At 40.4% G+C, this 16,273-nt stretch overlaps 1 protein-coding gene across 1 annotated transcript in view; it reads left to right on the top strand.

Moving 5' to 3' along the window:
• LOC125466125 (proto-oncogene Wnt-3) overlaps positions 1 to 16,273 on the top strand; it is a 100,677-nt gene that overhangs the window by 15,813 nt on the left and 68,591 nt on the right. Inside the window, exon 2 of the mRNA XM_048560306.2 lies at positions 8,775 to 9,016. Within this exon, the coding sequence (XP_048416263.1) occupies positions 8,775 to 9,016 (242 nt within the window). The remainder of the gene's footprint in view (positions 1 to 8,774; positions 9,017 to 16,273) is intronic.

Raw genomic sequence — 16,273 nt, 5'->3', positions numbered from 1 at the left:
TTGAGTAAAACTTTTTAAGTAATTACGGCGATGGCCAAAACACGGTTTGATCATTTAACTCTCTTGCCTCTCTATCCAGCTTTCAAACTCCAGAAAAACACAAGGTTCACCATTTTTAGTGCAGATCGTTTCTCAGCATCTCGCTGCTATCACTGCCTCTGGAAACGGGTTTGTTCACTGCAGAATTACTACAGTAGCACTCGTCAGAGCGAGGGAGATACCCTTACAACATGACAGCGTCGGTCAACATTCCCACCAGTGGCCTCAGTCCGATCTAACCAGTGCGTGATTAGTATCAGCCTGGCCCCGTTGTAAATTCTGATTGTTTCAAAACTGCTGTTTCCAGCAGCTACTGAGGTGTTATCAAAACGGTTGTGTCTTTAATGCCCGGAATTATCTATCTGAAAAGCATTTTTTATAATGGGGCAAATGCACAATTTTGAGAAAGCAGTGACGGAAGCTCGCTTTCGCAGTCAGTAATGCGAAATGGTCAAGACATAGCCACAATCTAATTCCTAAGCAGAAGTGCTGATTGAGCATTCATTCTTGAAACGATACGCCCAGGAAAGATATCCCGCTGGCACGCCTCTCTAAGTGGGAGAGATTACCCTGGGTCACGTTGCACCATATTTTATAACCTCCTCGATTTAGTTTTATTAGCCAGAGCTTCATTTCCTAAACCAATTGCACTGGCATCATCATATTTAACATTAGTCATTCAACCAGAAGATTGGTTAAGGTGTCCATTGTACATTAGATGGTATTTACCCTTGCTGTTTCTATGAGCAGTCGAAAAATGTTCACTTTGTCCTTAGGATCCCATCTTTAATTCCCTGGTGTGCTGCTTCCCTCTACAATAGTTGGGAATTTGTTCTAAAATCCAATATCTTAATGATTGAAGGCCAACCAATTAGAGTTCTCACTGTCTCATAATAAAACGGAGCCCATATTGTTCCAACAAAAGTCTCCAACTGTTTTGTAAACCTTTCTGGCCTCCGGTCTGGGCTGTTCTTCAGTATTGCAAATGTTTACTGAGTAATACATGGGCTGGTAAAAGATTTCAGGACTGAAGTAGGATTTATACTGATTTACCTCGTTAAAAATTTAAACAAAATGGGTGTCTCTGTATGTTTGAGAGAGACACAGACTAAATGAAATGATACATTCGGGACGTTTACGCGTAACTATTAGATGTTTGCGTGTGGGTACGTATGTGGTGTCGGGGATCCAAGTATCTACTACACGGGTGTGTGCGAGCGAGATATTTGTTGTTGTTTATGGAGTTACAGACAATGAACACATCACAAATTATTTCATGTGAACCCTGATTAGACTGAAAAGGAATTCCTCAGATTAGTTTATTCGCTGTTAACCCCGAGTTTTCCCCCTCCCAAGCATGGCTAGTGGCAGGGGTTTTGGTGATTTGGGGAGTTGGAGTACGGAATTCTAACTGATGATATTGGGAATAACATAAAAGCCTACTTATTCTGAAAGGGGCAGGTTTAATGAAATATCTGGTCTTCCCTGCCTAACATTTTTGCACAATCTTATGTTTAAGAGAGTGAGCATATATATCAATGATTTTTATCAATTTTATCAGTGTCCAGAGATATATATCAGTTAAATATGAGGGATAAGTATACATATACCACATGTTAGTTGATGTTGAATGACAGAGGAAAGGCAAGCAAGAACTGCAGGGCATATTTTCTGTTAGAAGTTTTGGACATAATTTGGCATTCAGCAATACTTGTTCTAGACTTTACACTTCACTTAACTTCAGGTAGTCTTCAAATTATTTTCTTCATACTTCCTCATCTTCCAACCCTTTAATATATTGCTACTGGTGTTGTTACCCTACTCATCTAATCCCACCCATTACTAGCCCACGCCTGCTGGTTTGAACTTTCCAGTATATCCTCATCTCTCCATTCTCTGTTGTTAGTCATTTCACTTTTAACCTTCCATCCATTTCCCCTTACTCTTACTTGCTTGCCCCGAGGAAAGCTACAGGAGTCTACATGTCCAGATAAGACATATTGGCTCTGTTTCTGTTCCCGCTTATCTACTTTCTTTAAATACATCTTTTGTTTGGTTTCACCATTCAATGCACTTATTTTGTATCAAATAAATCAATAAATGATATGGAAAGTTATGCTATCTGCTACTTCCCAGTATCTCTTTTCATCTCGATTATGTGTGAATAGAATATCTGGGATTCTTAATCAGTGTAGAAAAATGCAGAATTTTAAGCTTCACTGATTTTAAATGATTTAAATGATGATTTCTTAAAAGTGCATTGAGTGCCTCATAGGGAAATAATAATGCAGTGTACAGCAATTACAAATCTAATTTCAAAATGAGACCATCAGTGGAAATTCAATTTTATTATTTTAACAATGGATGCAAAAGTGTAACCCACAAAATATAGGAAAGAAAGCACTTGTACACAGGAAGCATATGCACACTTATGATTGGTCAGATGTAGATACGTGTGGCTCTGTATCTATCCCTTATCCACTTGTATGCTGGTATCTGTGTATCTATCTCTAAATACACAGGTATCAAAGAGGCAGAGATACCCATGTTTTTGTGGATATGTTATTGATGTGTCTATGTAAACATGTATCTAAATCCACATGTACAGAAATGTGTGTGTTAAATCCATGCATTATATCCATGCATGTCTGTTTCGATATATCTATTGTACCTGTATGGTGATATACAGTATATACTAAGGTCAGAGAATGTGGTTTCTTACACCTTTTTCTGTTGCTTATGTATTAACAGTTTTTTCTATATCAATCCTCTATTGTATCTCTCTTCCTCTAATCTATTACAACTTCCCTCCCTCCTTCTCATTTTAATTCTTAATTGTGTTTCTGTGTTTCCTTCTGTCTTTTGTCTTCCTTCTTGTTCCTTTCAGATGGAAGATAGTGGAAAGCACAGAGGAGCCTAATGCAAATAGCTCACTGATTGCAGCAGCCCAAAATTTCTGGTGGACACTGGTGAGAAAATGTGGTTATTCTGCAGCTGTCTTCTCAAGCACCTTTCCTACCAAGTTGCACTTCCCCATTGCCTTGTGTGACCTATCATCTTGTACTGTGACTATCCCCATTCCCTTACAATCACTGAACAACACATTATCACTGAACAATGCTACCACTGCTTCTAGGCCTTTGAACCAAATTCCAAAAAATTCCAATCTATCCTCTCTTAAATTAGCTCACTCTTAATTCATTTTCACCCAGTTCCCCAATATTTCAGCCCACTCTACCCTAGTATGCCTAAAATAAAGAATCAGAGAATATTGAACCTAGCTCTGATCCTGCTCACCACTATTTAAAACCTGCTGTCCATTTTCATCAAAATGTTTTGACTTGAACTTGAAAAACAATGAAATGATATTCTGTCGCTCTGTCTTCCTTTCTCTCCCCTCTGAGAGATGTCAATAATTGTAATATTTGTGTTTCTAACTGCCAGTAAAATCAGGTAGGGGGGTGCTATTAACATCACAATGCTTTAGAAAAATGGACCTGCAGTTTAGAAAAATGAAATATTCGTTTTCCATCTGTCAGCTTAATACATTTTCTAAAGTACAGTCAAAATGTTTCACAAAGTATAATCTGAGTACTGTCATTGTCACTGCCTCATTTACACACAATTTTCCCATTTGAAGCAGAAGTAAATAAAACACACATTGTTGCTCCATAGTACGGAACCTGAATACTGCTGAAAAGACAGCATGTTGCTGAAACCTTTTGCCTTGCACTCATCAGGACAAATGCAAGAGTGCAAAATTTCAAACAACTAAAGGATTTATTCTACTGGAGAAAATGTTGCTGTTTGGTTGACAAGTTGAGTTTGATTGGTTGAGATGTTGCTATGGAAAATAAACGGGGACTATAGGCTTCCCAAGCTCCGGGGTAATTCAAAAAGATGCAAAGTTTAAAAATATCTCTTTTGTTTACTGAGAATGGGTCTCAGTGTATGAATTTGCAATATTGCTAACAAACATTAATGGTTCACACTATAAGATCATGTACTTATCTTAAATTCGTTGTTCGTCTTGTGATTAGTGCACTCCGGATTGTTTATTCAGTTGTGCGCAATAGCAAAGAACAGATCTTACTCAACAAGCCCACACTTGCAAAGCGCAAAATAAAACATATACTATTCAATGTCATTCCATGAAATGGTACCACTTGTTGACAATCCTGATAAATAGTTAATCAATATGACACATTTACATAAAGAACTGTCCACCTGTGAAAATGTTGTTATACGTGTTACTACTGATGAATATTTATCACATGTTTTAGATATTCCTGAACGCATTTGTTTTGTTCACAGAAAATTGTCAGCTGTATTTATGGTAAAAACACACCTTTAAATCTGATCTTGTTGACTAAATTTATTAGTAATTAGATTTAATTAACATTATACAGTATTAAAGCATTGTTGATAAGTATGAATGAAGACATGAATCCTTCAACCTTTTTGACATGGATAACGAATTAACAAACAGTTTGTGTATGTCTTGTTGGACACTCTCCGGCACATGAAAAACAAGCTAATTATCAATGTTTTTGTTTGGATTTATAGAACATTAAGCTTTCATCAATTGATATTAAAACAGCTTGATTCTGTGAATTAGCTCCTGCTGGAGTTGTCAACAGGTATAAGAACAGAGACAGAGCTGTTTGTGGATGAATGGCAATGAGACATGTAATTGATTCCATATTACAAATTTCACCTGTTTTCAGTTTCTGTTTTATTTTCCAAACTAACTTTACATCTAATAATATAATTATAATCTGAAGACTGTGGCTAAACAAAGTCAGGATTGGGATTCAAGGTCTGGATTAATGCCATTATCATGCAAAAGGACCATCAGTAAAATACAACATTGATACAGCAATTACATCGAATTACTTAATCATTCAGAGCTAGGTCTAGCTTTTCAATAAATATTTAGGTTATTTAAAGATAATTTTTCTTTTTTGCTAGAATGGTCAGTTCATTGAATCCCTATAGTGTGGAAACAGGCCATTCAGCCCATCAAGTTTACACCAATCTTGCAAAAAGCATTCCATCCAGACCCACCCTATCCCCGTAACCCTGCATTTTCCATGGATAATCCACCTAATCTGCACATCCCTGGACGCCATGGTTCATCGTGGATCTCCCTAGGGGTCAGTGTTGAGACACTTGCTTTCGCTGAAATGCACAGGATGTGCTCAAATGTCCTGTTGTATCCTTGTACTTGGGAAGCCAGCAATCTGTAAATTGTAATGTTTAGAGCACACTTAGTCCCAGGAGTTGCTCAATGGCTCCATGCAATAATGGCCAGCAATAGGGCTGGGCCTCATTACAAGGTTTTTAATAGGTCATTCAGGCAGTTTAGGGTCACTGAAGAGCAAATCAAAGGTTTCAGGCTGCATTTAAATGAGTATAAGAGACAAAGAGATGTGGACCTCGTCATGTATACAGTTCTCCTTTTAACGGTGTACCACAACTGAACAAAATGGGTTTTGACTCAATGAGAAGTCAAGAGCGGCGCAATGATTCTCTGTGGTTAGAATTAAAAACTAGCAATTAGAAGGCAGCTAAGTTTAGGAGTGACAGTTCAGGAAAAGTCCTGGGAGTTGTGTGGATCCAGAAGAAGCGATGTACCACTAATACTTCAGTGCAGCTGTGAGCAAGGATGAAAGAAGCACACAAGCAATGCCTCATGAAATTCATGGGCAGTTGATACAAGGAGGACAAGGGAGTGTGGAAAGGTTCTTCACTACGCATGATCCAAACTTACCAATGTTAATTGTGTGTTTTATAAGTGAATTCTATGTATCAGAGTTCTAAACTGCTTGCTTAAAACCATGGAACTTTGTGGCTTTGTTTGCAGATCTCACACTTTTGTCTATTCTAAAGACAAGACTATTAGTCCCTAGCCACATTGCAACATAAATCTGGCAGTCAGATCCAGGATTGCAGCGAGGGCATAATTACAAAGCTGGCACATCACATGAAACTTGAAATAATGTAGACAGATTAGTGGAATGGATGGGCAAGTGGCAGAAGAAATTCAATCCACAGAAGTGTTAAGTGATTATTTTTACTGAGAAGAACACGGAGAGAAAGTATTATTAAAAAAGCAATGCTAAAGCGGGTGCAGGTGCAGAGGGACCTGGGTTTATATGTGAATAAAGCACTGAAGGTAGCATGACAAATTGAGCCTGTGCTTAATAAAAATGCAATATCCTAGGTTTGTTAGTAGGGGCATGGAGTACAAGAGCAAGGTTATGCAAATCTTGTGCTAATCGCACGACAGAGGTAGCGTGGGCCGACTCCGGCATCACAGCGAGCATGGGCCGAGTCCCATGGCACAGTGAATGGGGCAAGACCCGCAGCGGAGCAAGCACAGGCCAAATCCCAAGCAGAATGAGCATGGGCAAAGTCCTGCCACTGACCAGAGCAAACGGGCCAATTCCCAGCATGGTAGTGGAGCAAGGTCTATATGGAGGCTGGCATATGGAGGCAGCATGGTCATATGGTCCGGGCCTGGTAGGCACAGACTAGAACTTAAGTACATTGTCACTTATGATCATTCTGACTTTTTCAGCTGTTCTCATGTTAATCTACATTTTTACTCTGTAACTACACTTAAAAATATCTATACCTCAGTCCCCTGTTTCTAAGATGACACGAAACGGCAACATTATAAACTTTACACTGCATTCCTTCATGTGCATGTGACAATAAAGGCTATATTATTCAAACACTGTATCCAGTTCTGGTTGGCACACTTTAGGTCAGATGTCAAGGCCATTAAAGCGAGATCAAACTAAAATTCACAAAAATGGTCCCAGGAATGAGGAACTTCAGGCATCTTTGAGATCACTGTCCAAAGGCAGGTCTGACCCAGAGTATCATGATCTCCATTACAGGTCTGGGCAAGGAGGAAGGTTGGAAATCCATCACAGTCAGAGCAGGGACTGTACCATGCACTATTGGTGCCAAATTAACCCACAACAGAGCTCTAGTCATTGAGCCAACCTATAAAACTCCCACTCCAATGTATTTGAGCTACTGTGGCAACATGCACATTTACGCATATGTTGCAATTCAGAGCTATAGACAGAAATGGGTGATTTGGAATATCCCTCACTCTTTCCATCCACCATTAGTTTTGTAGAGATTTACAGCATAGAAAAAGGCCCCTCGGCCCATCATGTCCTCATCAGTCAAAAATAACCACCTGATCCCATTTTCCAGCACTTGGCCCCATCACCTTATATACTTTGACATTTCAAATGCACATTCAAATACTTCTTAAATGTTATGAAGTTTTCTGCCACTTCCACACTTACAGGCAGTGGATTCCAGATTCACAACCAACCTCTGGGTGAAAATGTTTCTCCTCACATCTCCTCCAAACCTCCTTCCCCTTGCTTTAAATAGACCATTGGGGTATGTTGGAATGTTGGAAGGAATTCCAAGTTGACATGCAACATGTTTGTCCATATTACAAAAGCATGTTCCTTAACAATCAAGTTGTGGAATAGGATAGAAATTCTGAGCTTCTGACTCAGAGAAAGGGACACTACACAACTAAGCACTAGCTAGCAGCTGGGACTCTGTTCCTGGGAAAAGAAATGTTTAAGAGGAGATGTGATTGAGAAGTTCAAAATTGTGAGGGGTGGACAGGGTACGTAGGGAGAAACTTTTTCCTTGATGAAAGGATTCAAATAGATTTGAGGTAACAGGCCAAAGAAGCCATGTCAATAAGAGAAGAAACATTTTCACAAGGGAGCAGTTAGGATATGAAATGCTCTGCTTGAGAGAGCAGTAGAAGCAAGTTCAGTCGAGGCATTCGAGAAAGAATTGGATTTCTCTATGAAAAGGAAGAATGTGCAGGGTTGAACGAACCAAGCAAATGTAACTTGGTCCTTCAGAGAGCCAGCATTGATACATTAGGCTGAATAACTTTCTTTTGTCCTGCACCTACTCTATGATGCTGTGACATTTTGATGGTGCAGAGTTTTACTTTTGTATTAGTCACAAAAACTGGTTTGATTGAAGTTGCTAATCAAGATACTGCCGCAGTTTGTGCCTTTTTGATTAAAACTATAAATTCCTCTTATCGGTACATCCTGTAGTATTCTGTGACTTGACTGTCAGTGTGAGAATGTTTGTATTATTGTTTTAAACTCAACATAAATATGATGATGCTCACTCCAATTAAAAAAATCTGAAAAAGTATTTCACAGCACAGGAACAAGGCTAATACGAAGAAGTTTACCAACTAAAAAAAAACTACCAGCAGATCAACCAAGCAATGAGTCCTATAGAAACATCTCTGGCCGGGTTAGTCATCACAGTAGAAAAAGAGAAATGCAATTTCACCTTGGTGTGCTATTTATTAGCTAATTTGCGCATGGGGATTCACTTAATCTGCAGATACTTGACATCGTATAAAAATAATTTATAAAAGTTAATCTTGTGATGCAAGGAGAGAGATTTCTTACCACAAGATAATATATTTTAGCTGTAAAACAATTAGGAGGCACAATGAAATGCAGTACAATACAAGAAGCCATTCAATCCATTATACAGGTAATAAGGTCCAAAGAACGCAATGGAAGGGCCAAAACTTTAATGAGTATGATGTAAGAATGAAGGCCAAGATTTTTTTAATATTTAGTGTTTGTTTTCAAGATTAACAACTCCTTAAAGTGGAATGGACTGTGTTAACCAGTTCTTGTCTTATCCAGGTCTCTGGCACTGGGACACCAGTACTCGTCTCTTGGCTCGCAGCCCATCCTGTGCGGTAGTATCCCTGGCCTTGTTCCGAAGCAACTTCGCTTCTGCAGGAACTACATTGAGATCATGCCCAGCGTAGCTGAGGGGGTCAAGATCGGAATCCAGGAGTGTCAGCATCAGTTCAGGGGTAGGAGATGGAACTGCACCACGGTCAATGACAATCTGGCTATCTTTGGACCAGTACTAGATAAAGGTAATTCAGTGGTGACATTGTGCTGGGCAAGGTCGGGGACAGGTATGTAGAAGTACCCTGAGGGGTTCTGGAGAAGACAGGAAGGAAATTGAAATAAAGAAGTGAATTAAAACAGTTGACAAATGCATTTACTGAGCAGATCATGAATGTGCATAATTTTGTTCTCCAAACAATAAATAATCAATCTATTTAGTTAATTCTTTGTTAACAAGTGTGATAGGTACTTGACTGCAATCTTAACTCTTGAAGGATAGTTGATGTTGGGATAAATAAGATATATTTTAATACAAAGCTATGAGAAGTATTTGATATCTCTGCCAGAATATTGCATCACAGACTTATAGATGTGTACAGCACAGCAAGAGGCCATTTGGCCCTTCATGTCTGTGCCAGCCAACAAAGATCTGACTACACTAACCTCATTTTTCAGCTTTTGGTATATAGTGCTGAAGGCTATGGCTGCTTCAACGTGACAAGAATTTCTAACTCTTTAAGGCAATGGGTTTCAGACTCCTAATACTTGACTGAAAACATTTCTCCTTAAATTAAACATTTCTCCTTGGCCTTCTCCCTGTTACCTTAAATCTATGCCCCCTAGTTATTGACCCCTCTGCTTTTGGAAGAAGTGTCTTCCTACCTACCCTATCCATGCACCTCATATTTTATAGATCTCTACCAGGTCCCCTCTCAACTTTCTTTGCTCCAAGGGAAATACATAGGATTAGATTCCCTGCAGTGTGGAAACAGGCCCTTCGGCCCCACAAGTCCACACCACCCCTCGAAGCATCCCACCCAGACCCATCCCCCATAACCCACACACCACTGAACACTACAGGCAATTTAGTATGGCCAATCCACCCAGCCTGCACATCTTTGGACTGTGGAAGGAAACTGGAGCACCCAGAGGAAACCCACGCAGATACAGGGAGAATGTGCAAACTCCACACAGACAGTCGCCCGAGATTGAAATCGAACTCGGGTCCCTGGTGCTGTGAGGCTGCAGTGCTAACCACTGAGACAGCATGCCGTCCCTAACAAAGTCTAGGCCTGAAACATCAGCTTTCCTGCTCCTATGATGCTTCTTGGCCTGCCGTGCTTATCCAGCTCCACGCTCCGCCATCTCTGTGTTTCCACTGTGTTTCTTTGTCTAGTTGTGGGATTTATGTCCCCAGTTTGGTTGATTTAACAAAAAAGCAATTTGCAAATCCAGCTCCCATTCTTAGAAATTTCACCGTGTGTTTTCCTTCGCTCAGTTCTTTTTTAAAAAATTGCTCATGGGAAACTCCAAAATTTATTCTGTTTCCTAAATTTCCCACGAGTAGGTGGTGATGAGCTGTTTTCTTGAACCACTAACCCTAGCCTATCCAATCTGACCTCATATCTCAAACTCTTCAGCCCAGGCAGCATCCTGGTTAATCTCCTCTGCACCCTTTCTAGTGGAATAACATCTTTCCTTTAATGTGATGGCCAGCACTGTGCAACATTCTCAAGTTGAGGCCCAATCAGTGTTTTACACAGTTGCAGTATAATCTCTTGCTTTTGTATTCTTTGCCTGAGCTAATAAAAGCAAGTATGCCATACGCCTTCTTAACCTCATCTATCTTCCCCACTACCTTGAGCAATCTCACCATATGTACACGAAGGTCCCTCTGATCTTCAATATTTTGCAAGGTCCTACCATTCATTGTTTAAACTCGTGGCATGTTAGCCCATCCCAAGAGCATTTTCTCAGTCTTCTCAGAGGAGAAATACATTTGCCATTGCTCTGCCCAGCTGACAGGTGCACTGATATCCTTTTGATATGTTCCAGCAGCTTATGGCTATTTTCCTCATTATTTACCACCTCACTAATTTTCATCTCATCCATGAGCTTGTTAATCATATCCCCTAGACTTTAATCCAAATCATTAATGTATACCACAAGGAGCAAGGGCCCTGCACCAAACCCTGCTGAAGCCCAGTGGAAACGGCCCGCCAGTCACAGAAACATCACTCTAAAATCACCCTCTGCTCCCAACATCTCAGCCAATTTTGGATCCAACATGCCACTTTTAATTGAATCCCAAGGGTTATTACTTGACCAGTCTGCCATGTGGCACTTTATCATACGCCTTTCTAAAGTCCACGTAGACCATATCAAATGTATCACCCTCATCAATACTTTTGGCTACCTCCTCAAACATGACCTCCCTTTTACCAATCCATGCTGACAATTCCTGATTACCCCTGATCCCTGATTATTCCATGTCTGTCCAACTCAGATACATTCTTTCCCACAGAATTCTTTTTCTAATAACTTCCTCGCCACTGAGATTAGACTGACAGGCCTCTTTATTCCTGATCCACAGATTCCTCTTATTTTTAATAATAGGGACCTCACCTGTGCCAGAAGCGTTTTGAAAATTCCCGCCAGCACCTCTGATATTTCCTCTCTGGCTTCGCTCAACAGCCTTATCTTATCCAGCCCTGCAGATTAATCCAATTTTATGGCTGCTAAGTCATCTGCTATTTCCCTTTCCTTTCTCTCTTTGTCAATTTATTATTATATTTGCAAGTCCTCCACTCTGATGTTCACACGTGCTTTGTCCTTTTTCCATTGTCAAGACCAATGCAAAGTATTCATTGAGGAATGTACCTATGTCTTCCAGGTCCACTAACTATGGTTTTACTCTTTTGCTACTTATTCTCTTCATCTTTATGTAAATAAAAACGAGACACTTCGGGTTTTCCTTTATTGTAACTGCCAATGATTTCTCAAGCACTCTTCTTGCTTTCTAATTTCCTTTATTAATAACACCCCACACTTTTAATATTGCTTTAGGGATTCTGATGTATTGATCCCTCAGTATCTGCCATAAACTTCTCTTTTCTTTCTTAATCCTGACCTTTATGTCCCTTGGCATTTAGGGTTCTCCAGTCTTGGTCTCACCCTTTGGCATTATGGGAACCTACTCTTGCTATTTCTCCTTGCGTACCTCCCACTGCTCTGACACAGTTTTATCTGCTCTTGATCCAGTTGTCTCAAATCATATCTTACCTTAGCAAAATGAGCCTTCTCCCAGTTTTAAACTTTTATTCTATTCACAATCTAACTGAGTTATAACTGAAGGGATATTAGAACATAGAACATAGAAAAGTATAGCACAGTACAGGCCCTTCGGCCCACGATGTTGTGCCATGGAATAATCCTAATCCAAAAATAAAGTAAAATAACCTAACCTACATTCCCCTCAATTCACTGCTGTCCATGTGCATGTCCAGCAGTTATGGTCACTATTTCCAAAATGCTTGCCTACTGATATGTCTTTCACCTTCCTGGGCCCATTTCCAAATATTAAGTCCAGAATTGCTGCTTTCCTTATTGGTCCTTATTCATATTCACTAAAAATGTTCTCCTGGACACAATTTAATAATTTGCTTCCCTCTCTGCCTTGCCCACTAAAACTATCCCAGTTAACATTGGGCACTTAAAATCCCTATTATTGCCTTATTATTTCTATACTTCCCAAATTTGTTTTCATATTTGATCCTCTATTTCTTCCTGACTGTTTGGGTGCCAATAATACAAACCCAATGGTATGCTTGTCCTTTTTATATGTTTATTTTTACCTATGTGGCCTCACATGGTGATCTTTTCAAGGTGTCATCCTTCCTCACTGCTATTCTTGATTCTTTGATCAATACTGTAATGTCCCCCACCCCCGCAACTGCTCCCATTCTGTCCTGCTCTCTATCTTGCCTGAATGCCCTATAACCAGGTAAGTTGAGCTGTCAATCCAGCCAGTCTTTCCACCAGGTCTTGGTTATGGTTACGATATGATATTCTCACGTGACTACATGTAGTGTTCTTCAGATGCCTTGCATTAAATATATATTCCATTTGACCTGAGACACTTACTTCTTTCTGAGCTAGACAATGTTACCTCCGCCTTCTGGACTCACTTCCTCACATTTTAACTTCTAATCCTGTAACAGCTTCTCTTCCATTTGAACTACTTGTCAGAATCCCAACTCCCTTGCCAGCCTGGTTTAAGTCCACCCCAAGAGCATTAGGAAAACTCCCCACAAGGATATTGATCATGTTTCAGTTCAGATATAACCTCCCCAACTTGTACTGTTCTCAACCCCAAAGAAACCATTCCGATGCCTCAAGGTCCTGTACCATTTGTCTAGCTACACAACCATCTGCTCTATCCTTCTATTACAATGTTCATGGCTGGAGAGCACTGGGAGTAATCTGGTGATTACCACCTTTGAAGTCCTGCTTTTCAATTTCCTACCTAAGTGCCTAAAGTCTGCTTGCAGCATCTTATTTCTGTTTCTTTTTATGTCATTGGTGCCAACATTGACTACAACCTTCATCTATTCACCCTCCCACTTCTGAAAGCCACGCAGCTTCTGTGACATCCTTGACTCTAGCACATGGGAATCAACTTGATATCCTGGAGTCACGCTGACAGTTGCAGAAGTGTCTATCTACTCCCATCAGAAATGAATACTCTTCCACACTTCTCTGCCTCCGCTGAGCAGCTGGACTACACACAGTGCCATGGCTTTGTCCACAGCTGGCCTCACTCTTATCATTTCCCAAGCCTAAAATTCACTTTGCATGTGATATGTATTCTGCGGGTTCCATCTCTATCTATCTGGTTCCCTTCTTCTGACTGGTGGCCACACATTCCCTCTCTGTGTGCACCTCCATAAGCTGCAGATCCTGAGATATGCTATATTGCACCTCTCATCCTTCTGAATGCACTGTTCTGAGCCCCAACTACTGTTCAAGGTCCAAAATTGGCATCTCCTGCACACATAGTTGTCCACACAGCCAGGAGTGTCAAGGATTTCCTAGATAGTGCAATATCAAGGGCTAGAGCTCCCCAAGTATACTTTAACTTAAGAGAATATGGACTCCTGTTTATTTTTAAATTTCAAAAATATACTATATTCATAATAAGTATCTCTGTATATACGCATTGGCACAAATGCAGTTTGGGTTCTATATGGTAGCATATCATGTAAACTCACACTGGAGTTTGACTGTATCCAAACAAACCAAGGACACGTCTTACATATACAAGACTGTATTTCCATGCATTTGAAGCACTAGGAGGGTCTGTTAACTGAATGGAGCCCCATTTACCTTCAGCAGGAAAACCCCAGACAGTGGTCTTTCCCCACTGCACCTTGGCAGTAGTTGCCCCAAGCTTTATTGTAGCACATAGTCCTGGACATTGTAATGTGCCAGCCTGCAACACTTGGTCAAAATCAACAAGTTTCAGACAGACTGTTCATGTCCTGAGTATTAGGTCTGCTGCCAATCTATCTGCTTCTCTACGAAGATTCTCACCATGCCTGCTTCACTCAATCATGCTGGCTGCCTTTCACAGGGTCTTTGCCTCACCCACTCCTCTTTCATTGTATTAATCTATCACTATACATTCATTCATTGAATCCAAAGTTAGCTTGTTGCTGAACTGAGGTAGGCAGGTGAATGAATCCTGTTCATTGGATGCATCTGTGACCAAAGTAAATTTGTAACCACTTAACAGCTGTCCCTCACTGTCACTTTCTTAACAGGATTCATCCAATGGTCCCTGTGTTTAAAATATTGTTTGGTAAAGTCACCATAGTGCCAGTCTCCCATTAGAGAGAGATGATTAGTGGTGGTTTAATCTGAGGGCTAACTTGCCTCATGTGACAGGCAAGGTTGAGAAGGTGGGACCTTCACAGTTACATTAGTTGGAACTGAACCCATGTTGTGGGCATCATCCTGCATTGTAAACGAGCAAGCAGATCATTGAGCTAACCCAATGTCCTAAAACAGTAGTCCTAACGCATCTAAAAGACAGTTTGAAAATTATCATGTAAGTATACCTTGAAATGGGGAATTAATAATTAATTGGAAATCCACTAGCTTACAAAATTTAACTTAGAAATGCTGGCATTAATTATAGAGATTAATGTAGAACAATCTAATATAACAACCCAGAGATAATGGGAACTGCAGATGCTGGAGAATTCAAGAAAACAAAGTGCGGAGCCAGATGAACACAGCAGGCCAAGCAGCATCCCAGGAGCACAAAAGCCGACGCCTCAGGCCTAGACCCTTCATCAGAGAGGTCTAGGTCCGAGGCATTGGCTTTTGTGCTCCTGGGATGCTGCTTGGCCTGCTGTGTTCATCCGGCTCCGCACTTTGTTGTCTGTAATATAACAACCCACTCATTTACCATTTAAAAGCCTTCATTTGTCCGTGTCTTTCCATCTGCTTTAGAAGTTGTGGGAACAAAGTTAAATTTAAAGTGCTCCTCGTTGTTACACAGAGAAAAAGCAGCAACTGTAGTGAAGTGGAGTTTTTGTGAATTACCACAAATAGCTGGATAATTTGCCCCACTTGGATGTCAGCCTCATGAAAATGTGACCTGGCGCCCATCAAACTTCCAGCAAGTGTTAGGACAAATTTAAAATGAATTAAATTAGCTGCAGCAAGTTAGGTCCAGCATTTAACTACCTAAGGCTCTTTTTAAAATGAGATTTATTTTCTGGCAATCCATTCAATAGACTCAAGGAAGGAAACACTTTATAGCTGAAGATTCAGCCCTGCATGTCATAGACTATTCCTTCCAAGCTTTCTCTCGCTTTACTTTTTTCTCTCAACCTGTTTTGACTACAGTTCACCTGTTTCCTTCTCCCTTAGCATCATGTTATCAGAATAACATAAGATGCCTGTGCCAGCAAATTCTGGCTCATGGTTTTGTGATTGTGACTCTCTTGGGAGTGTTTGTTGAAATCAGAAGATGTGCAGGGGTGACCTGGCAGTTGGAGGAGATCAGAACCGATACAGAGCTGATTTAAAATAATATGGCCTGAGTATGCAAGAAATAGTAGGAACTGCAGATGCTGGAGAATCTGAGTTAACAAGGTGTAGAGCTGAATGAAGACAGCAGGCCAAGCAGCATTGGAGGAGCAGGAGGGCTGACATTTTGGGCTCTAGGTCCGAAACATCAGCCTTCCTGCTCCTCTGATGATGCTAGGCCTGCTATGTTCATCCAGCTCTACACCTTGTCATCTCTGGCCTGAGTATGCACTTTCCAATGGCATTGCTATTAAATTGTAGCCCAATTGAATCCTGAATAAAAGATGTGTCTAGTTTCCCAAATCATTTTAAGTTCCTTTAAATATGTGTTGGCATCTATGTTCCTTCCAAGTAAATACTGATTTCCTTCTTACTGGCAGCTTTCTCACTTGGGTGGGAAAAAT

Source organism: Stegostoma tigrinum, chromosome 31, assembly GCF_030684315.1.
Source record: "Stegostoma tigrinum isolate sSteTig4 chromosome 31, sSteTig4.hap1, whole genome shotgun sequence".
In the NCBI taxonomy this organism is placed as follows: Eukaryota; Metazoa; Chordata; class Chondrichthyes; order Orectolobiformes; family Stegostomatidae; genus Stegostoma; species Stegostoma tigrinum.
The sequence above is the reverse complement of the archived record's forward strand: the minus strand, read 5'-3'. Positions and strand labels throughout refer to the sequence as shown.